Here is a 24140-nt window from a genome sequence, read left to right as displayed (position 1 = left end):
AAGACAATGCGGCTATCTGATTGCTTATAATTGTATGAGTGATAAACAGGTCGGAAAGGTCCGCTGTATTCAGTATGTAATGCGTTACTTTCTTCATCTTCTTTACAGCTAGAGCTTTGTTTTTTGTTGTATTCTTTTTATTTGTTACCTTTTCACACTCCTGTTTTTTTCCATCACTCCCCTTTAAAATTATTGTTCTGGTCGATTGATCAACTATCATTCTTAATATCTATCCATCAGAATGCAAGAAACCACAGTGGGATCTTAAAAACTCCAATGTGACTATTGTGGCTTAAAAGGGATACAGATTCTCCTTTCTGCTTTTCCTAACAGCCGAACAGGAGGAAAAAAAAATCACTTCCATTACTATTGTACCTATTTCATTATGTATACAGCATATATGAAATATACCGTAATTCCTGGCCTACAGAGCGCACCTGGTTATAAGCCTCACTGAGTATATTTGTAAAGGAAATACCATTTGGTACATACATACGCCGCAGCCCTGTAAAAGCCGCAAGTGGCCACATTGAAACCCACGTTCAAACACGAGATATTTACAAAGAAAGACGGTACACAGAAAGAGTTTAACGCGAAGGCCGCGCTAATGCTAACAGGGCCGGTTAAAATAAAACTTACCTGTAAATATCACTGAGACACGCCAGAAACACAGCAGTAACACGCTGGCGCAGCGCTAACAGGGACGGTAAAAGTCACTTCCTCGGCATATATATTCCACCGGTCTCATTCTTACCTTTTTCGCTCGAGTGCCCCTTTGTGGCCGTTAGAAAAAATTCACAAATTAACCGCATCACCGCATAAACCGCAGGGTTGGAAGCGTGTGAAAAAAGTTGCGGCTCGTAGGCCGGAAATTCCAGTATATAGAAAACATTTGACTATTTTATTCACTCCAATACCAATATGCTGTAATTGCAGGATTGTAAATCTTAACAAATTTATGTCTGCATGTCCAGTCTTCCTCTCAGGTTCTGGGTCAACGTCATCAAGAATCCCCAGTTTGTTTTCGACATCCACAAAAGTAGCATCACTGACGCGTGCCTGTCGGTCGTGGCTCAGACCTTCATGGACTCGTGCTCCACATCGGAACATCGACTGGGAAAAGACTCCCCATCCAACAAGCTGCTCTACGCTAAAGACATCCCCAACTACAAGAGCTGGGTGGAACGGTAGCTAACATTCTAATAAGCCAGTATGACTGAATAGCCACCAATGAGATCTTGGTAGAGAGTTGGCTAATCTTCTAATTACCTGAAACAATCTAACAGTCGCAACGTGACAGGATTTCCCCAAAAAGTGAGCTGATTCTGGTTGGAATGGCCACCTCGACCTAAGTATTATGCGGCAATAAGTTTGAAAATCGAATAATGGCTTCCGTAGAAATTGATTGGGTGAAAAGTTTCATTTAAAGTATCCACCAAAAAGCTAATACAGAATTCTGAGGCATTCTCCAAGATGACGTGTCAAAATGACTGTGGCATTTCATATGGTGTCTGTTGCCTAAAATCTCCACTGAAACAGTAGAGTAACTCATGTACTTACAGCAAATTATCAATCGTATTATTGCTCTATTTATTTGCTATCCAAGAATATTAAGGTCTTTGGAGCGCTTATTCCATATTTTTGCAACAAAAAAAAAGATGGCATCCACTAATACTACCTGATGGTAAACTACAGGTAGCGACCATTCTAACTATCCACTATTAGAGTATTGAGCATTTTGTATAAGTAACATCCTAACTGCCAAAGTGCTCGATGACTAGCAAGAGATGTTAAGTGTTTTAGCTTCTGTCTCGTAGGTACTACAGAGACATTGCCAAAATGCCGAGCATTAGCGATCAGGACATGGACGCCTACCTGGTAGAACAGTCACGTCTCCATGGCAATGAGTTCAACACACTGAGCGCTCTCAGTGAGCTTTACTTCTACATCAATAAGTACAAAGAGGAGGTGAGTTACTTACTTAAATATATATTTTTCTAAAATTCGGCAAAGCTGGTTGTGAATCTGTGCTTTGCAATCTACTTGTTGTAATATGCTGTGTATAATGTGGGAGGAAATTGGAGCACCCTGAGAAAACCCATGAATTCACAAGGAGAACATGCAAACTCCACTCTGGGTGGATTTGAACCTTGGCCCTCAGAACTGTGAGGCAGATGTGCAAACCTGTTATATAGCATGCTGCTCCACCCCAAAATAGCCCCCTAAAATCTGGGATCCCCCTCTACCTATATATAATACGCACAATTTGCTGGTCCCCATGTTTAAAATGAAGTACTATCCATATTTTATTAGGTTTTTCAAAAAAATACTGTGCCTTGGGGGCATGTGCTGACATTTGTTTTGATTCTACTTGAGTTCTCATATTACCAAAGAAGGCTGGTAATTGACCCAAACCAATGCTCAATAATACAGAAAGTTTAATACTTTAATAGTACTGTTGACTATACAGTTTTATCCAGTAGGAGCATTTGTTTAGATTCTCTTCATAATCTCATAAAGAGCAGAGCTACGTCAGTGTTCCCTTCTGAAAGTAACTGTGATTACTTCCTTCTTAAAAGTAGGAGGTTTCTTCAAAAGTTTTTAAGTTGAGAAATGTGCTCTATGAAGTGACGCTGCAAGAAATAAGTATATCATTGAGTAAAGACACTAAATGCACTCCAACTATGCTCTCCTATGCTACAGACCGTTTATCGCTATCAATATGGTTGCAGCGGTGAGACGGAGTAAGAGCAAGAATTTTCTGCTTTCATTTTCTTTGGCACACAAAGAAAAGTTCGGCATTTCCAACTTCTGAGAAGTTTAAAATTTATTTGAAAAACCTAACCTAATAATGGGCTGCGTATTATACATAGGAACAATGAAAATCCAGTTGGGGAAGGACAATTTTGGGGTTGCACATTGTACCTGCGTGTTAGTACACGGGAAATTACAATACTTGATCTGGGCATATCTGACAAGTAGAATGATGATGATGATGATGATGATGATGCAGGTTCTGACAGCGCTGGACCGCGACGCCTATTGTCGCAAACACAAACTCCGACACAAACTGGAACAAGCCATCAACTTGATGTCAGGCAGCTGAGGAGGCGAAACTAAGATGTCTGCTTATTGGGGAAGGTGTCTGAATTTTTTTTTTTTTTTTTTCTGAACTGCACCTATCAATAAATCAGTTTGCTATTTATTTGCCAAGCGACGGGCTGGGACCCATTCGTGGAATTAGCCTCAATCTGTAAACGGGCTTCAAGAGTCTCGACGACGTGTAAATAACCACAACTGAGAAAATGAGCAACCAGGAAGTTAACATCCAATTACGCCACACCTTCTGACCGACCACATCTGTGTCCCCTCTTCTCACATTGGTCAACCACGCTCTCCTCCGATTGGCTGGGAGAGTCCTTTAGTGTTCACTGCCCGAACGCAACCCCCTGACTCCTCTGGACCGGACCACTTTGCGGAACATTCCAACGCCGGCCTCGCCCCCTTTTCAGGACTCCGTAATGCCAATACTGTGCCCGGCGAGCAGTGCCAAGACCGGAACAGGCTCGGACCAAAGCCGAGATCGAAGATCAAAGCTGAAATGGGCTTTACTTCAAATACCTTGTAAAGTAAAATCCAAGAGACAAAAGAATGACATTTACACTTGGCATCGAGGGGCAACCCCTGATTGGCTCTTCACCAGGAAGGAAGGAAGGAAAGCCACTACTGGACCAACGCCACTGTGTGTCTGTGTGTGTCAGTGTGCGTGTGACTGCGTGTGTGTGTTTGTGTGAAAGGAAACAGACTGAAAAATCTACTTCGATCTGTTGAGTCGGGTCTAACTACCAAAATCGGTACTCTGAAAACGCTAGTTCATGCCGTTGAGTCAGATCTAATAACTGAAATGAACGACCTAAAAAAAAAACCCTGAGCTGACGCTGTTGGGTTAGGTCTTTAATTATTTAACTTCGACCCTATCTCATTGGCGTAGCGTAGACGTTGGCGAGACTGATCAGATGCAGCGACTCCGGGACCTTGGAGACCAAAATATTGCTTGCAAAAACTCACCAGAAAGATGTCTGGGAGACGTCTCCAGACACTGAAAACCAATTCTCCCGGAAGTCACTGATATAGGCATATATATAGTCATTAAATAAAGATTTATGTATATGATGTGTGTGTGTGTGTGTGTGTGTGTGTGTGGTGTGTGTGTGTGTGTGTGTGTGTGTTGTGTGTGTGTGTGTGTGTGTGTGTGTGTGTATGAGTATCTCGATATGATTGCTCCGCACTCAGCCAGCGGAACACGGACGTCGGGACGGCGCCGTCATGACGAAAACACGTTAACATCCACGAAATCCAAAATAATCGTTCTGATATTTACTTATCAGTTGAAGTGGGCATACTGTAGGTCGAGTTGTCTGCATACATTTTTGGTGACAATTCCTCGTAGTTTTGGGACGTTACACTACGGTGAAGCTTTTTCTGTTACGTGGGAAAATCTAAAGGCTTAACGTTCATAAAATCCAAAAATATCGTTCGGTATCGATCGTTCTGATATTTTCAGAGGTCGAAGTGGACTTCGCTGTGGAATTCCATTTAACATTTCCTCAAAAGTTTCTCACATGAAGTGACGTTAACCACTTTTTGCGTATAACGAGCAAATGGGGAATGTCCATAAATTCAAAATGCAAGGGCTATTGTTCAGATATTTTCAGAGGTTGAAGTGGGCCTAAGTGGATATGCCCATATAAATTTGGGTGATAATTGCTCGAAGTTTACTAATATAAAACTACAAAAAGGTTTTTCTCTCAAGTGAGCATTTTGAGGAGTCGCCAAAAAGTCTCCAATCAAATCAAACGTTCAGTTTCACCGCAACTCCTTGACGATCCTGCTCGTCTACAGGAGACTCCAGGAGACATCGCTGAGACGTCTCCGGAACTTGCGGAGAGTCGAGTCACTATCAGGTCCCCAGCTAGTCTCCAGGCCAGTGAGATACGGTTCTTAACAGACTTAAAATGTTAGCGGGGTGGCTGTGGGGTCAGGTCTAATTATTGGAATTACACACACACACACACGGGTATTTATTGATTATTTTCTTTGATTTAAATTATTGTTTCCACGTTATTTATTGTGAGTGCCAACCAGTCAGGTGTTTATGAACTTCCTGTGGATGGGCGATGGTGGCATTTCCCGGGAATGTCGGTCACACACACACGCGCTTACACGCGCCACCGTGCTAATGTCGTTTGTAGCGCCGCCCGCCATCGACGCGGGCCAATCAGGTGACTTGTGTTTGACACCGCAAAGAGCCTCTGGTCAGCGTTTTGCACCAGGAGCCCAAACCACGGGAAGTGGTCAACTCCGCTCCGACAAAACACTTTTCTGACCAGGATTTTTCTTCATGATGTCATCAGAACAAAAAAGAGGAAGGGGTGAAACATGTTGATTTGTGAAAACATGTTTGATAGCATTGCCTTGTTTGATTTTTACTTTGAAATGTAACCATGACCACCATTTCCATATAATATAGCCTGTGTCTTTTTTCTACATCGCCATTGCCTTTGTTGACTTTGTGACATCATTACTAAAGTGTAAACAACACCTGGCTCTGCCTCTAACTTTGCACGTGGACTTTCTGATGCGCATTGATTTTCGGTTTGTAATAACACACACGTAGTCCAGCAAGTCGATCATCTCAGTACAAAGAGTTTTAAGGTTATGAGACGTGCAGTAAACCAGTAAATAGACAGTGTCGTTATATGCACACATTTTCCGAGCAGCTTATCCTCACAACGGTCGTGGGAGTGCTGGTTTCCAACACACAGTCCAGCAAGTAGGCTATCTCCTAGACCACAGGTGTCAAACTCAAGGCCCGGGGGTCAGATCTGGCCCACCGCATGATTTTATGTAGCCCACAAAGGTAAATCATGCATATGAACTTTTTTTTATGATAATCTGGAACAAAATTTAAAATTGTCCTAACATAAATGATAAATTTGAGATATTGCAAGTATTTTTGTGTTACCAAACATGAACAATTGTCTGATTTATAACTAGTTCATAAATTTCATCTTTAAAAATCATGAGGCGAAGGAATTTCATGGATTCACAGTCATAACGGCCCTCTGAGGGAAGTTGTAGCTACAATGTGGCCCGTGACAAAAATGAGTTTGACACCCCTATCCTAGACATTAGAAAGCGGACCGACACGCGTGTCCTACTACAATGTCAGCTTTAGAAAGTCAAGTATGTCAACTATGTGGCTACCGTGTTGGTTTTCAAAGCGAAAAGGCAAAAACATTTTTGCCTTATTGAGGTAAGTCTCCTAACAGGCCACAATCAATTCTTTTTTGTTTATGGTTAAGTTATATGATAACTTTACTAATGTATAATCTCATCCCAAAAATCTAACTGCTAACTTTGACCGATGAGTTATCCTCTCCTGATACCAAATCATGGCTTTGGATTAAAGCACTTAAATATTTTGATATAGTGAAGGATATAATGCGTGAAAATCATGATGTCCCCACGATTAGGTTAACCAACAATGCAGCAGAAAAACTGTCACTACCGAGTTGGGTTTTCGACCGACAAATGGAGTCAAACCGTTTTCGAGCGTTTGTGATACACGATGACTTCATCACTTATGAAGTTATGCTACAAAATTGTTTTCAAAACGTTTTAACGCCGGCATCCAGAAAGCAGATGCGGTTACAATGCTGCCTTTGAAAGGTTGGTGACAAACCAACAATACAGCAAATACAAAATTATTACTACGTTTCTTTTAGAACGTTAAATGCATACGCAGTCAGTCCAGCATTTACAAGATGTCGCGATAAAGGTGATTTGATCACATTTGTGATTTGCCCAGCAAGTCGACAGGACCTGTGACAAGGGTCACTTTAAAAGCTTTATGACCAACCGACATTCCACCAAGTATTTACCGTTGCGTTGGCCTCAGAGTGTGTACCACACCCACAGTCCATAAAGTAGCGTGCCACTCGGACATTGACGTCACCGTCATCCTCGCAACTGAGCAAATCAGTTACCGTGGTAACTCGTAGTTGATGAAGCATGACGTCATGTCAGTGCAAAACGGGATGAGGCCTCGGTGTCTCACTCGGGAGGTCAGCCCAGCACAAAGTTACTCGCTACCTCAACAACATTTTTGTATTGCGGGATCGCACTTATTTTGAAAAATCATCACCACCGTCATGTAGATCAAATCCAGTTAAACCACTGGCTCCTTTCCTCCCAAGACTGGTCAGGGTTAATTTGCCCGGCAACAGGGAGCCAGTCCGTCTTGTGCATCATTTATGATTGGGTGGTGGTAAGTCCCATGACAACAGCTACGATTTTGAATAAATGATGGGCAAGCGGCCTGCTTGGAAATGGACGGATAAACAGAGGGGGGGACACAGAAGGCCGACAAGCTAACACCGCCAACTCGTTAGAAAGTCCTTCTGATGTTTCTTCATCATTTGAAACCCGACATCCGCACACCCCCCCTTCCCGCAGCGGGAAGCCACATTAGCCGGAGAATGAACTGCCAGGATTGGGGTGCTGCATGTTGCTGATAACAGCACTCTGGGGGTGGGGGTGGGGGAAGGGGTAGCGGTAGTGGTTGTGGGGGAGAGATTATGGAGGGAAGGGAATGGAAAGGGTTGGATAGAAGCCAAGAAAAATAAAAGTGGAGCAGCAGCATAGATACTGCTTCATGTTGAACAAAATGTGTCCTAAAAAACACATAAAAGACCCCCCCCACACACACACACACACACTGAAGCACACACTGGCACCCTAGGCCCACATTCGATTTTGAAAGACAGTTAAATGAGGCAGCTCACACCGTACAATAAAAGTCTAAATGTGCATGTAAAATATATCAAAGAATTTATTTAAAAAAAAAACAGCATAAATAATCATTCATTTTCTTCACCGCTTATCCTCATGAGGGTCGCGGGAGTGCTGGAGTCTATGCCAGCTGTCAACGGGCAGGAGGCAGGGGGACACCCTGAACTGGTTGCCAGCCAATCGCAGGGCACACGGAGACTGACAACAGTCGCACTCACAATCACACCTACGGACAATTTGAGTCTCCAATGAGTGCATGTTTTGGGGATGTGGGAGGAAACCGGGGTGCCGCCTTTGTTTGACTGTTTACATTTTATTTTAGTTAAATAATGCAAAAAAATTTATACAACTTTTTTTTTATAAATACAACAACCTTTTTAACTTTAACTTCATACTTTTTTTGTTATTTCCAATTTTAAAAATAACCAATTATAAAGGTCGATGGGTAAACAATTCAAAGTAATAATTTTTGTTCCATTTGAATGACAACAAAAACAAAGGTCTAAATGAATGCAAGACATTTACAACTTTTTTCTTTATGTACAAAGTATTTCATTGAAGACATACGGAGGATGGAATACAAAAGCAGCACACAACTTAAAACAAATCAACAACTTTGCATCAAAACACGAAAGGGAGTTTTGGGGGATTAAAAAAAAAAGATAAATAAAAAAATGAAGATTAAATTAAATAAAAGGTGAAATATAACAATGCAGATACGTTATAAAGTTTATAATATTGGATTTGACATTTTTTTTTGCTTCATACAGTTAAATATGGAGGAGAAATAGGTTTCATATTTGCAAAAAGCTCGTTGGAGTTTGGTTTCTTCTGCATAAATTTACATCTATGGATGTAGAATTTGGATTTTTTTTTAAAGGCTGATTGTGATAATACAATTCTGAGGAGACATTCTTTTCACATCAACTAATAACAAGAATGTCACTACAGTATTTAAAAAAAAAAAAAAAAAAGGTTGATCTATGTTTACGTTCCAGAACTTTTGCTGCTCAGTTGGTCTGATATGACGTCATGTTAGAGGAGATGTGTGTACTTTGGCTCTCTCTGCTGGCCATAAGACGCAGATGCAGTCCTTGACGCTCACGGGCGCGAAATCAATGTCGACGCGCTCAACTGTGACGTAATAACAGCGCGACGCCCAAGTAAAGCATAAAAGTGTCTTCAATCCAAATGATACAATTCTACGTAACCTATTTCCCGCCCTTTACTCGTATGTAACCAATCACGTGGCGGCTTCAAGATGAGCTGGCCTTTTTGACGGAAGTAGAAAGTGTTGGCATCAGTGCAAGCGAAAAGCGTAAACCTATCAAAGCTCAACACTTGGAACACATTTATTATTCCCAAATTACATTTATTGTTAGCGTGTGTTAGTGTTTCGTCTACCGGTGAGTGTCAGAGATTCTTCTTTGTTGTGTTCAACTACCGCATTCCTAAAAGCTGTTGTCTTTTTACGTGCACGCTGCTCCAGTAAATAGACGTCGCCTGTTTTCAGTTTTGGGGGAAACCCCCCCCCCCTTCCTTAGTCGTGGACAACATTAACATTTAATTCCAGTTATGGAACGAAATGGAAATAGGGAGCATGTATCGTGGATTCTCTGATCCGAAATTTGGTAGCGATAGTCTCTGTAATCGCAGAACATAAATGTCTCAACTTGTTTGATACATTGTTGCAGTTTTGCTGCGAGGTCTTAATGGTCTATGTTTCACGTACAAGTTAATTTTGTAATTTTCGCTCAAGAAAATGAAACGGGCAGTCATTTCCAATATCAATCTGTTTTGGAGCGATTGGTATGTATATGTATCTTTCAACAATTTTCAAACCACTTGTATATCAAAATGGATGATACGATAGGGGAATATAAACGCAAAAAAAACAAGATCGAAGAATCGGATAAGGTTTAAGGCTTTTAAGTCACTTGATGTAGCTCATAGGCCCAAATTTTCTTGTCCTTAGTAGAAAAATGCCTGGATTTTTCTCGTAAATTGAGATGAAAATGTGGTTTTAAACGGGTCACAAGTTGTAATTTGCTCAAGCCATCTCATTTTCCGGGCCAAACACAGAGACACCAAAAGGAATTATCCATGGAATTGTATTTGCAAGAGCTTCTCATACTAAAATGCCACACAATGCACTTTAGATTTATTAAAACAAATCAAAACCCACCAATTATTAATTATAAAACTGCCTATAATTAATAAAATTGCACAAAAATTTCCTACTCCTGCTCAGAGTTGACAACAAGAAATAGGCAACATGGTAAATGAAAATATTTTTTATATGCTAATAATAATTTGACTATAGTTAAATTAAAAAAAAAAGCGGCATAAATATCTGCTTTCGTCCCAAGGCATTTATCGATAGTGTTTGAGAACAACAGCTCTTGTTTTTTTTTTTTAAGTGCTTAATCATCTTCTGCAAAACATTGCTCATGAATATTTTACAGCAACATTTAACAATGAATTCAATATACAGTGATGCTTCGATTCTCGACCAGAATCCGTTCCAGAAAACGGTTCGAAAAGTGAGTTGTTCGAAAACGGAATTGATGTTTCCCATTATAATTCGTTCCAAGCCTTAAAAAATTGGTCTTTTTAAAGCATTTTTTTTAGCCTTTCCTGATAATAAATTGCATTGTAGACATACATTTTATAGTTTAAATACTTTATATAATAAAATTTAAGAAATTTATTTTTTGCTTAAAATGTATGCTTTAGGAGTACGCTAGGCTGGGAGTGCATTGCCGTATCTGTACCGACTCACCCCCCGTCTTGTAAACTTTTTTTTTTTATGAACAAAAATGCAGAATAACTTTAAACAAACAATAATGAGGGGGGAAAAAAAGCTTTTTTTTAAAATTTTATTTTCACAAAAAGTAACACACAAACATTTGTAACTCGAGTTAACAAACAACAAAAATGCAGAAATGCTTCAACAACTGTACGTATCAAATGTCTTCGAGGGTGGTGACTCGCCCCCTTTCAACAAAAAACAAATGTAATGTCATTTGTTTCTGCCATCTCTTAAGAACATTTCTGAAGTGGCTCATCACGACATTAAAATTTTGGAGCGCTTTGCTACATTCAGATTTAATGGGGTGATGAAGTTCGGCGAAATTATGGATTTCGTTCCACTTGGCACGGATGGCTTTGATACCAGCACTTGGGACAAACAACAGTCACTACCGGGACACGTCTGAGTACAGAGGCTGCGTTATACCGAATAACAAAAGTGCGCTGGTTGCGCCGCTCACGTTATGTCATTTCCGTTTTTTTCAGCGGCGTGGGAATTCACAACAAAGTGCGTCGTGGGTCAGCTGGTCTGGCCGCCCACAATATGTTTTTTTTCCGGGTTTTTTCAGTGGCATTCGAGTACCGATTTTCATTTGAAAACAAGAAAAAAATGTAATACTTTTAGTTTGAAAACAGGGACATTCGAAAACCGAGGCTTTACTGTACATCCAGGCTGTATAGAGAATCTGCCAAATCAGGTTTGCGCATTTTAGTTCAGCTTTTGTTTAATAACAAATGTCTAATAATGAAGATATCAAAATGTAGTTAAAAATATTTACCCAAACAGACATTGTCACTACAGTACACACTGTTATGCAAATGTGGCTGTGCCACTCCCGAAAGTAGTAGTTGATGGCATTCTTTATGTCTTGCCAGTGTTTACTTGTTTTTGTCATAACGTATGTGCTTGCTAAGTGACTCAGCGAGGGTTTTGCTCTCCCAGAACAACACAACAGTAATGGCACCCAAAAATGATCTTCAATTGTTAATTTAATATTTTTAAAAGGAGCTAATTGCTTACATCGCATGCCATAAACCTGGCCGCGGGTGCCACGCGTCCTCGTCAATCCAAGCAGTCGCATGCCATTGCACTTGCCCCCTCACATATGCACAAAAGCAACAGCACCGCAAAATTATGTTCATTTGCAAATTTAATATGCAAAGAACTGGTAATTCACCATGCAGTCATTGATTAAAATGATACAACCATGTTGCAATGACCATCCGTGCACATACAGGCAAGCCCCTGATGTTACAAAAAGCTTTGTAACATCATCGTTCAAAACTCCTTTTTTATTCAATAGTGCAAGCCTGATAAAATGGTAGGAACACAACGACCTGATGGGAGGTGTCAGCCTTGTTGACAGCCAGCTGTGCACATGAAAGTTCGTCTGTGTGACACAACTCCGCCATGCACCCTACAGAAAGCATTTGAAAAGCAAACAATGCGTCACGACATCCATCGGAATGCTTTTCGAACATCTTCGAGGCATTGTGACGCAATCAGTACTGGCTCTAGATTGAAGCTTTGCACTGGTCACACAGCGGCACTTTTTTGTCTTTGGTGCACCAGCCCAAAACTGATCAGATTGGTCATTTATTTTTTTTTATTTTTTTTTTTTAATATATCAGTGATGCACCCCACAAATCCAGATGGTGTAAACCAAACCCAAGGCAGCGCTTGTTAATGCCAAATATAATTGTTATTACTATGTTGGTGTGGTTGTCTGCGTGCTGACCGTGGTTTCTTTTTGTCGTGTATTTTATTTTAGTGACTAAAGTCTTTTGGCCCAAAACTGAAAATGCACATTTGGGCTGTTTTCAGATGAAATATTTCAGTGGCTGGAATTTGACTCTTCACTCTTGAGAACAAGCTTACACTAAGTTTCAAAGAAATTTAGATCGGGTTGTGTGTTTCAGTGATTGGAATAATTTTTAGATCAGGTGTGTACATAGTGTTTGGATGGGATTTCAAGGGACTTTTTTTTTTTTTTTCTTCCAGTTAGGAATGTATCAAAATCAGTTTTACAATAACTTTCAGATAAGTTAAGATCAGATTTTCCACTGAGTATAAAATGTTCAAATGAGTTTTCATTGTTTTTGGACACACACAGTGTGTAGATCATGTTTGGACGGCGTTTCAAATAGGATTTGATCCAGTTTGGATTGTGAGAAGATCAGCTTTAGACTGGCTTTCTAAATGATTTTCGATCAGGGTTACGCTGCATTTGGATCTGATTTTGATGGCATTTCAAATATATTTGTCATATCTATATTGATTTTTTTTTTTTTTTTTTTTTTCCCCCCCTCTAACAGGTTTATACTGAGATGAGATCAGATGTAAACAAGCACCTTGACGTGATGACTGTGCAAAGATAAAGACTGACTGTGCGTCTCTTGTTCTCTCACAGTGATGAGTCTCCAGTGGACTGCCGTGGCCACTTTCTTGTACGTGGAGGTCTTCTTGGTGTTGCTGCTCTGCATTCCTTTCATTTCAGCTAAAAGGTTCGTGCTTAAACATTCTGAATAAGGTGTGCGAATAGAATGTTTTACAACATTCTTGTTTTATCTTGACAGTGTGTATACAGTTGGAGTCTTGTGACCTCCTTTCTTTCAGACGATTGATTACTTCGCTCCTAGACAGAGATTGTGATGCATTGACTCTGTTCATGATCCGAATTTGATTATGATGAGTCACCCGATTTGTTATAACTACAGTTACGATACAATTTACACCAATAACAACGTGATTCATTCTGGTCACGTTGTGATTCACCTCAATTAATGAGTCACTCCAATCACAATACTTTTTATTATGATGACAAAATGATTGGGTACGTTTCACTACGATTCTGGTATGGTTCACTCCAATTACAATTTGAGTCAATGTAATTGCAATGCGGATTACCATTATACGATAGGCAGTGTTGCCCCTACATAGGCTTTTTGGGGCGCGCGGAGTCTCCAGTTGTGTGTCGGTGGCAAACAAAACTGCTCTTATTGATTCTTTGAGATAATCATAGTTGCGCCTCCCCCGTTCTCCCTCACACTGCAGAGCTTGGAGCAGTGTCACAAACAGTGCTGTAGGTGGATGGTGCATGCATGTGATTGGTCATTGCAGTGGGTAGAGGATTAATGGCAATTACCCAGAATTACACAGCACGCACACGGAGTTGAAAGGAGATAGGGAATTGTGAGAAGAGAGACTCTGAAAGGAATATGAGAAATACTCAAGGTAAATGAGACACAGCGTGAAAGAAGGAAAATCGGGACATTTCGATTTCATTGACTATTTAAAGGCAGAGTGTGGAATCTGCGAGCAAAATATCGGATGGCTCCCCAAGTAACATCCACAGGCAGATGAAGACTGCTGGAAGAAAAAAAGATCCACATACAAAAATGAATGTATAATAGTCTTCTGATGAAAATTGTAGTTTAAAAAATCAAATTTGTTGTTGTTGTAGCCAAGTAGGATGGTTGTTATTCCGTATCAAGGTCCAGAAAGTGAGCCACATCGGCCGGGACGTTCCAAAACATCCAGTCACAGCGTTTTTAGTACCATTCTCTCTCTTTCTCTTACAATTCACGACTACATATTACGATACATTTAACTGGTGATGTGATTCACTTATGATTCTCTACAATAGCTACTGTATACGAGTCATAGCAGTATATGGTTCACTACGATTCTATTGATTCACTGCAATACGGTTCACTCAGATTTATGATCTAACGCTCTTATTACAATTTGGTGCGTTATGGTATGATTCATTACGATTGTTACAATTCACTTTTGATTGCAATTTGATGTATTTTTGGTAGGATCCACTTACATTGTCTTAATTTGCCAATCTGATCAATGTGCGCCGTGTATGTCTGAATTCAAAAAGCCAGTTTATTTTTAGCCTTTTATATATATATATATTATATATATATATATATATATATATATATATAATATATATATATAATATATATATATATATATTATATATATATATATATATATATATATATATATATGTGTGTGTGTGTGTGGGGAACGCTGGATATTTTTTGTTGATTAAGCATAATTTTGATGTGCTGAATCCAAATATTACATTGGTGTTGTGCTATCTGGTCAACTTTACAATTTTCTTTAGAAAATGTTTAAACTGTTAATGCTATTAATGTGGCATCAAAACCTAATCTGAAAAAGAGAAATTTTATTTCCCGATTCGGATGCAAAATTGTCCTAAATCCTTTGGGGGGGGGGGCGTTTTTTTCGTGAATCAGGCTATGATACGACTCGGTCCGTTTACGATTCAATTCACTGTGATTACGATTCACTACAATGATATACATCAGTCTGATTGTGATAACGATTCACTTCTATTATCATACGAGTCACTCGGATTACAATAAAATCGATTTACGATGTGTTTCACTACAATTGCAATATCATTTACTCCCATTGCGATACGATTCACTCCGATTGCAATACCATGCAAGTCACTCAAAACTCGTCGTGGGATCTTCTCTTGTGTGTGTTTTTGTTCCAGATGGAACAGCTTATTTAGGTCTCGGCTGGTCCAAACCATCACTCTATATGGCAACACTTCCTTCATGGTGGCCATGGCTATCCTTGTCTTCCTGCTAATTGGTGAGTGTCTGCGCATGTGGCTTAGCGCTTGTATTTTTTTCTCTGTGCTCTATGAGAAGTAAAGAGTTGAGTGAGTTGGTTGTGTCGGAGGAAATCACACCACGGTGTGTTGTGCAGATGCCCTCCGGGAGGTGAGGAAGTACAGCGTGAGTGAGAAGGTGGACTTGACCAACAATCCCACCGCCATTGAACACATTCACATGAAACTGTTCAGAGCGCAGCGGAATCTCTACATCGCCGGATTTGCACTCCTCCTCTGCCTGTGAGAACACGCATACGTGAACACACGTCGTCTCTCCTGGTCGTCACCATCAATGTCAATTAAACAAGGTTCAAATGTAATCCAAACACATTTTAAACAAAGTCCAAAATTGACCTAAACTCAGTCTAAACCTGAGTTCATGAAGGTATCATTTCGTCACATGACAAGTCACGTAGGCATGCTGACAAAAAAAAAAGAAAATCCCATTATCAGACAGCTGAAATTTAGATCCTATAAATCCTTTAAAAAGAATCATCACCTCAACCAGAACGAGCGCGTGTTGGTGTACTAAAATGAGCTTCCAACAGAGGGCAACACACACAAATAGAGCACAGTAATAAACGGTGACTGGTGGACTTCCATATTAGTTATTGGAAAGTGACAGCAGCTGATCAGTTATTTCCGGACTGTCTATATGACCCGTGGCCTTATTTGGGTGCCCTTATTCACTTCCTCCCTACTCATCTTGAACCCGGAATGCACTCATCTGGTTTGTTTGTCCTTTCACTGGCTATTACTTTACATGAACAACATAAGGTCTGGTCACGTAGTTCTTACATCATCAGCAACACAGGTCAACACAAGCGCGTGTGTGTGTGTTACTAAATGTAAATTAATGACACACGCACACAAATTTCCGTGCAATGTTACTACCTTAAATGTGCCTTAATTCAACAACAGTGTAAAGCTGATTTAAACTCATCTGAAGCAGGCTAACCTTGATTTGAACTTTTGAAATGCCATAGAAGCTCAGTCCATATTTATTTATTAAAGTTAATTTAAAAGGTAGTCCAAACCTGATCGAGCTTTTGAAATTCAGTTCAAAAATCATTTAAAGGTTTGAAATGCGGTTTCAGTATGAGCTAAAGTTGTTTGAAAATGTCAAATGCTGATATAAACTTGTTTAAAATGCAGTCCATATCTGATGTAAACTTTGAAATGCATTTTAAGTATAATTTCTGCAGATATAATCGTTCCCTTGAAGCAGTTGCTGCTTGGCCCCTTCGTAAGGCATCTGGAACTACCGTAATTTATGGACTAAACCGCGACTTTTTTCACACGCTTTTAAACCTGCGGTTTATGCGCTGATGCAGCTAATCTGAGCATTTTTTCTAACTGCCGCAAGGGGGGCACTCGAGCGGCAAAGGTGAGCGTGAGACTGGCGGAATATATGTGCCGAGGAAATGACTTTTACTGGTCCAGTCCTGTTAACGCTAGGCTAGTGTGTTACTGCCGTGTTTCTGTGATTTTTACCTGTATGTTGTTTTTTTTTAACCGGCCCTGTTAGCACAGCGGCGCCAGCGTTAGCATTAGCACAGTGGCGCTTGCATTAAACTCTCTGTATACCGTCTATCTTTGTAAATATCTCGTGTTTCGATGTGGGCACTTGCGACTTTTACACAGCTGTGGTGTATGTACGTACCAAATAGTATTTCCTATCCAAAAGTACTGAGTGAGGCTTATAACCAGGTGTGCTCTGTAGGCTGGGAATTACAGTAAATCTAAAGCTCATCTTAATCATTTAAGATGCAGTCTAAACTTGATCTCAGCTTTTGAAATGTGGTGTCAAACTAAACGCATTTGAGACAGTCTCAAACGACTCTAAACTACCGTGAAATACAGTCTAAATCCGATTCACACTCATTTGAAAGGCAGTCTAAACATTTAAAGTCTGTCCAAACTGCTTAGTTGTTTGAAGCTAATTGGAAAGCTAATCTGTTTCCCTGCACATCCCTTTTTTAAGTCAGTAGCAATAGAATAAGTGCCAATGTTCTAACCATGAACTAGTCGCTTTAAAACATGGGTCTCAAACTCATTTTTGCCGCGGGCCACATTTGACTTATGGTGCCCCTCAAGAGGGCTGTTACGACTGTGAAACTATAAAAATCTTTAACCGCCTCATCATATTTACAGGGATGAGAATTTTCCCCCGATCGGTGGATTTCCGATTTTTTTCAGACCAAAATGACCATTCTCGAGATAAGCGCAAATCCGTTGAAAAAAATTCTGGGGGTTGGGAGGGCATGGTGTTTCGTGCGCCTACCTTTTGGTGGTGGGCTCCGAGCTTCAAGTTCAGCTTAGTGCTAGCACAAGCACGACTATCATATGCCGTTATAACTTACTCGGTAGTGTAAATATTTGCATTTTGCTACATAAACATTAAAACTCGTTTGCGGCAGATTACTCGATTGGACAACAGAGTTGTACAGTATAATGATCCAATCGTGTTAGTCGTTAATCGAGTTTCACCATGTGTTCTCGGTTCTCAGAAATCGCAGTGTATCTTGTTAGTTAGCCAAGTGATAGCGCGAACTGAGCGACGGTGTGTTCATAGTTTTACGATGGCGAAAGTGTTAGAAAAAAAGGATGAAGATCGAGCAAGGGCAATTGACAAGGATGCTGGAGTCAAAAACTGTTTCAGACGGCCATGGCTTGAAAAAAGTGTAACCGTGCAGATGGGACCGAAAATGGTATCAACATGTCTAACCGAATACAGACAAAAAGTGGACGTTCCCTGCAAAGTGCTGTGCACTCTGTGTTCCGATAGGAGCTCAACCCCCACCCCCATCGACAGACATTTTCAGTGTTTTCCAAATTGGTCATTCTCATCCCTGTATTTACATATGAAATTTATGAACTCGTTTTGGAATCAGAAATCAAGAGCAATGGGTTTTTCAACTATTGTTGTTTGGCAACACAAAAATGCTTGTAATAGTCGAACGTTATCATTTATGATATGACAATTTGAAATTTTGATACAGATTTGAAAAAAAAAAAACTGAAATTTGTTACATACGATTTGCCTTCGCGGGCCAGATCTTGCCCCCGGGCCTCGTGTTTGACATCTGTGCTTTAAAAGAACAGGATGTTGATTCAATGTTTGTGTTGTGTTTGTGTGTGCACGCAGGTTGTTGCGCCGTCTGGCCACTCTCCTTTCCCAGCAGGCTTCCTTGATGGCATCCAACGAGGCCTTCAAGAAGCAGGCCGAGGGTGCTAGCAACGCCGCCAAAAGCTTCATCGACGAAAACCAAGTCCTGCAAGACGTGAGTGAGGCAGGCCAATGAGACGAGTAGCTGGAAGGTAGTGTGTGTGTGTGTGTGTGTGTGTGTGTGGGGGGGGGGGTGTTGATGAGATGAGAAGGGAAAACTGTGCAGGACAATTTTGTTTCCAGTCGGGCCTTAAAATAAACCCCAGGATTTTTGAACAAAAGCCCTTTTCCCATTTGAATCGATTTCGCCTTCTCTCGCTTTTAACAAAATCAACTAAAATATCCGCAGCAATTTTAAATGGGACTGCTGATTCAATTCTGTAAAGGCATTAAAGCAAGTTGCTCTTGCCTCGTCATGATCTAATATTTGTTCTTAATGAAAAGGAAAGAATGGCTGCAGTCAGACCCGCGTGTAGCTGCCACAATGGTCGTCCTTACTGTGCGTTGCAGTTACATGGCGGCGACATGCTGCAAAAGCCAATTTCAAAATAAAAAAAGCCCAAAATGGCATCATTGTCAAATGTATTAATGAGGCTTTTATTGTTAAATTGATTCTCACAACGCATTGCCAGTGTCTCACCTTAACACATATCATGAACAGTTTTTGGTCCAGCTGGCTTGACTTTTGTTGACTGGAGGCCGGCTTGACCGCGGTTAAAAAAAAAAAAAAAATAAGTAAAGGTTAAACACAACTGTCGAGTTCGTTGCAGTTTGCGATCACAGCTGGCCTACGGTCAAGTGCAGGGGCGCTCAATGTGTCGCTCGTGAGACAGTTTTGGGGTAAAAAAAAAAAAGTCTGGGCACTCCCGGTCAAGTGTAACGACAGTGTAATACCTGTCCGTGAATTATTCATGGTTTCAAATGAAAAGTCAGCACTTGTAGCCTCATGTCATGCTTTTTATGCATAAACTGTGTGTTTCCCTTGAGTTGCACTTTATGATTGGACTCTGTATTAGCATATTTATTCATTTAGCCCTTGGTAAATTGGAAAGTCTTGGGTTTTCCTTTACATGAAAAAAAACTATGATTAATAATCGCAATTCATTTTGCCATCGTGCAGCCCTTGCCGTATATAAATTGTCTTGATTTAGGGTGCATTTGCCTGACTTGGGTGCAGGGATCGTGGGTTCATTCTTAGGTTTTCTTTTCGCTGTTTTCCTTTCACTTCATTTCTTTTCTACTTCTATCTCTTCTTTTTCCCCTCATTTTCTGTCCTCCTTTCTTTACTCTTTTTTCTCTACAGTTGTTCACTTTTTTCCATTTGTTTATGCTCATCTCATTGTAATGTTTTTCTATTGCTCATTTTTTCTTTCATTGTCATCTTTAATTCCACTTTTAGGTTTTTCCTTTCTTTTTCTCTCCTTTTTGAATTCTGTTACTTTTCTATCGTGTCTTTTTCATTTTCCAGTCCAGTTTTGTTTCTTTTCCTCTTTCTGTCGCACCAAAGGAATTCACAGTTACCCGTTAACTCCTACTGAAACAAATGTGGGCGAAAAAAGCAAAAGCGGTTAACTGGCTGCGTCAGGTTCCCGAGGTTGTCGTCGGTGTCTGAAAGGGAGACGGCGATTCGTCGGCAGCTGTTTGACTCCATAGGTGCACAGCTGCTGTCGTCACTCACTGTTACCTTCACCGGCACTTTCTCCAGTTAGGACACTTTAACAATAATGACGACGGCGACACTTTCTTCATTTGTGTGGCATCACAAAGTGCATGGAGGATCCTGAATGACGTGTGCGTGCATGTAAATCTGTTAGCTGAGAAAGCATAATGGGTGAGATGAAAGAGCAAAAACAAGGAGCTAGAAAGCACTGACCTCATCATGGAGGCTGTTTGGTCCGTACACCGGTAACTCTTGGGGGGGGGGGCCTACGGTCATTCACACTCTTTTACAAAAACGTTACGACACATCCTCTTCCGACAGAAACTCAGAGAGGCCGGCATCGAGGTGCCGGAGGTGGGGAAAAAAGGAGGCGGAGTCCAGGAAGAGAACAGGACCCTGAAGGAGGAAGTGAAGACCTTGAAGGAGGAACTGGACGCCACCAAGAAAGGTGAGGAAGCCGCGAGGAACACGTGAAGGCTTCCTAGTGTTTTTTTTTTTTTTCTCTTCACAATTGCAAAGCGTTCCCAAACAAGGATCCATAATTAGATTTCACAGGCATACTTTTAAAGCAAATGCCATAGAGCAGGGCTGCTCAATGTGGCGATCAACCGGTTGATCGAGAGGCAGTCTTGGTCGATCACAGGACGGCGTGCCAAAAAAGACGTCAGCCAATGTTCCTTCTAAACTGCACGCGTGCGCAATTGTGCACCGCTGATACAGCCTCTTTGCAGGTATTCTGCATTGTGTGCAAAAAAAAGAAAAAATAATCCAATGCAAATTGAACGTATAACATACAGCTATTCAGTTTGTGGCATTTTGCAATGTGATTCAATGAGTGAGGGATGACTGCTTGTTACATCCAATGGCACAATTCACATACGTACTGTAAAAAGTGAAAAGAAGAAGCCACTGGTTTCTTTTAAGCAGCAGACGGAACTTTCTCTAACAACAACTGTTACTCTGCCACACTTTTCCTTTTCCTAGTTTATCTTACACCCTCACCCACTCTTAAAGACGTACATTCATAATTGCAAATGTTACAGTACTTACACAGCCCATCAATGCATTTTATAATGACAGCGGCCACCATCGCTGCTTTAGTTAGCTACACGGTCTGGGTAACGTGGAGCGAAGACGCGCTAGACATGCTGCTTATGTTTACTTTCAATATTAGTGGAGAAAGTTAAAAAAGAAATGCTGTTGTTTTAAGATGCAATGACTGTCGGAGTATGTGAATAAGAAAAAGTGGTTAAACTGGACGAGATTTTCACTTTTCCAGTGGGAAATTGGTCTGGTCTGAAGCCAAAGTAGAAAGTGCAGGATGAAATTTTAAAATTCCACCTTGGCACAGCTTGATCCAGGATGAAAGCACAGATAATACAGTGCACAAAAAGCTAATTCTGTATTTTAAATATAGGAAGCAATATAACATTAACCTTAAAACGGTTTGGGAGCATCATTCCCCCGGCGTCAGTAGCTCGCCGGATGCTGGCTGCTTGCAAAGTAGATCTTGGGGTTAAAAAAAAAAAAAAAAAAAAAAAAAAAGCCACCCATGGGTTAGAGGATCAATTGCATTGTTTGGTGGATGCAGTATTTAGTGTAGTACGTCATAAAAACTGTATATATGGTCTAATATATTGTGTAGCTCAACACAGAAAGAGCTGGAGAGGAAAAAAAAAAAAAAGACTTAAGATGACAAAGTAGACAAAGAATCCCCATTGACATCATTATCAACTGGTTAAAAATCTGAACTTTAATGAAGACGAACAGTGTAATGCTGCCACCTGCATAATTGGGACATCTGAGCCTGATTGACTTGCAGCAATTTTAAATGGAGAGACGTGAGTGTGTGTGTAAGTTGGGCTGATGAGAATAAAATTGAAATTCAACATAAGAGATGATTTTCACATCGATAGCTCCAATCAAGCTGATTCTTGATCGTCTACGCCGTTATTTACATCTTCGACCATGTACAGTGAGAGAGGAGGTCCAACATAGTGACTTTTTCAACATGTCCCCCTTGAATGACTTTGTGTGCGTGCGTGTGTGTTGGCAGCTCTCCGCAAGAGTGACGGCGACGTTTCCGCCATGAAAAAACAAGCCGCAAACTTGACGCTGGAATATGACAGACTGCTGGACGAGCACAGCAAACTATTGGTACATTTTCTTTTTCCGCTCCCTCGCTTCTTTTATCTCTCTCTACTCTTGGCTACAGCAAGTCGGCCATTTTGCAGTACTATTTGAATGTGACGTGATGCCCCATGTAGTGACCTCCATGTATCTTGAAATAAAGTCATCATCGGATGGTCACTGTGACAGCAATATTTCCCATGATGCATTGCATCCATGTAGAAAATTAGAAGGCGCAACAGAGTCGTGTTTTAATTTTGTCTCTTTCCCTTCCTTTCTTTTTCTATTTTCTTGGGTCCTTCCTTCCATCCTTCATCTTCGCTCCTTATGTTTTCCTTCTCTGTTTGGTCCCATTTTTCTTTCTTTTCCTCTTTTATCCCTTTGCCTTTTTTCCATTCCTTTTTTTGGTTCTCATACACCTGTTTCCCTCCCTTTCTTTCATCTGTTCATGTTGCTATTTTCTCATTTTCCTTTCCCTTCTCCCTCTTCCTTCATTCATTTTCTGCTTTCCCTCATTTTTTTCTCTTCTTCTTTTTGTCCATTTCCACTTATTTCATCTCACTTTTTTATTTTTCACTCCTCTTGCTTTTTCTCTTCCCACTTTCTCCGTCTTTTATTAAATGTCTCCTGCCCTTTTTTTTCTTTTGTTGACTTCTTTCCACTGTTGTAACTCTTGTGTATTTTTCGTTCTCACTTTTTAATTTTTCTATTCTGTTTTTTTCCTTTCACTCCTTTTTATGACATCTTTATTTTTTCTGCTCTTTCTTCATCCTCCCTTTCTATCTTCCTGCTCTTTATTTTTTGAATCTTGCTGCTTTCCTTTTTGTCACTCTTTTCACTCCCCCCATCATCTTTTTACTTTGTTCTGCCATTCCACTCTTTTGTCTGCCCTTTCTTTCCTGACTGTCTATTCATTTTCTTTCTTGCTCTTTTTTTTTTCCATGATGAACTTTTTCTTCCTCACCCTTTAACTTGTTCACCCAGAAATGCTCACTTTGGTCCCGTCTTTGTCTGACTTTTGTTTTCGGCAACCTGCAGGAGGCTCTCATGATTTTCTTTCTTTTTCTTTTTTTTTTTGTCTGCAGGCCAGCGGTGACAAGAAGTCTGACTGAAGATGATGAAAATAGATGCTCTCGATCATCATCGTCATGGTGGTGGGCTTGCTCGGTGCTGTGATGTCGCTTCCTATTGGAGCCTTAAACCAGTTTGTTTTCTCTTCGATCCCTTCCTAATAAGAGCTCGTTTTCTCGTCGTCGAGGGTCCTCCAAAAACACGGGGAGAGCGAAAAAGAAGCGGGATCCGAGCGGCCCGACGACTCGACACGTGCTCGGCTCTCGCGTAGCTTTTGCATGACTTGTTAGCCACACTCGTGAATGTAACGCTTTTGTGTGTCTGACCCGTTTGTCACAATGTCACGGAAACTGCAAACACAACCGGTTATAATCAATCTTCAATATACAACTCCAACAAACTTGTGCACGAGTGTCAATGAGAGTGAGCGTTCGGGTGGGTGTGTTCACTATGCACATGCTGGATGGAAAAGGCTTGGGGTGTGTTGAAAGGCAGCTGTTGGCCTGCTTTTAGAAAGTACTGTTTTATCCCCCTTCCCCCCACTTCAGGATCTTGTTCCTCAAAGTGCTGACTTGGATCAGTGACTCTTGAGTTATATTTGGCTCTGTCGTCCACCTTTGTGGTGACAAGAGGGCCATATTGGGAGAGAAATCGGAACGTTCCCAACCGGTCACAGATGTTCATCAGAGACGAGACGCTGATCCCATTTCAAGTGAGAAACAGCTCGGCTAACATGTTTGCCAAATCAAGCAACAGTGACATGATGCTAAGGTAATCGTTG

The 24140-nt window shown here is 40.7% G+C and overlaps 2 protein-coding genes across 2 annotated transcripts in view; both read left to right on the top strand.

The window, feature by feature from the left end:
* Positions 1–4221, top strand: part of plxna3 (plexin A3) — a 94537-nt gene extending 90316 nt beyond the window's left edge. Inside the window, exons 36-38 of the mRNA XM_061838169.1 lie at positions 975–1187; positions 1818–1968; positions 3014–4221. Coding sequence (XP_061694153.1) covers positions 975–1187; positions 1818–1968; positions 3014–3106 — 457 coding nt within the window. The 3' untranslated portion in view covers positions 3107–4221. The remainder of the gene's footprint in view (positions 1–974; positions 1188–1817; positions 1969–3013) is intronic.
* A 4852-nt stretch (positions 4222–9073) lies between these two features.
* Positions 9074–23763, top strand: bcap31 (B cell receptor associated protein 31). The gene is made up of 8 exons (XM_061838168.1): positions 9074–9260; positions 13077–13170; positions 15207–15307; positions 15425–15569; positions 18478–18613; positions 20480–20606; positions 22215–22315; positions 23374–23763. Exons 2-8 carry the CDS (start codon positions 13079–13081, stop codon positions 23398–23400), a joined length of 729 nt encoding a protein of 242 aa, XP_061694152.1. The 5' UTR covers positions 9074–9260; positions 13077–13078; the 3' UTR covers positions 23401–23763.
* Positions 23764–24140: the final 377 nt, after the last annotated feature.

Source organism: Syngnathoides biaculeatus, chromosome 2 (assembly GCF_019802595.1).
Source record: "Syngnathoides biaculeatus isolate LvHL_M chromosome 2, ASM1980259v1, whole genome shotgun sequence".
Classification (NCBI taxonomy): Eukaryota; Metazoa; Chordata; class Actinopteri; order Syngnathiformes; family Syngnathidae; genus Syngnathoides; species Syngnathoides biaculeatus.
The sequence above is the reverse complement of the archived record's forward strand: the minus strand, read 5'-3'. Positions and strand labels throughout refer to the sequence as shown.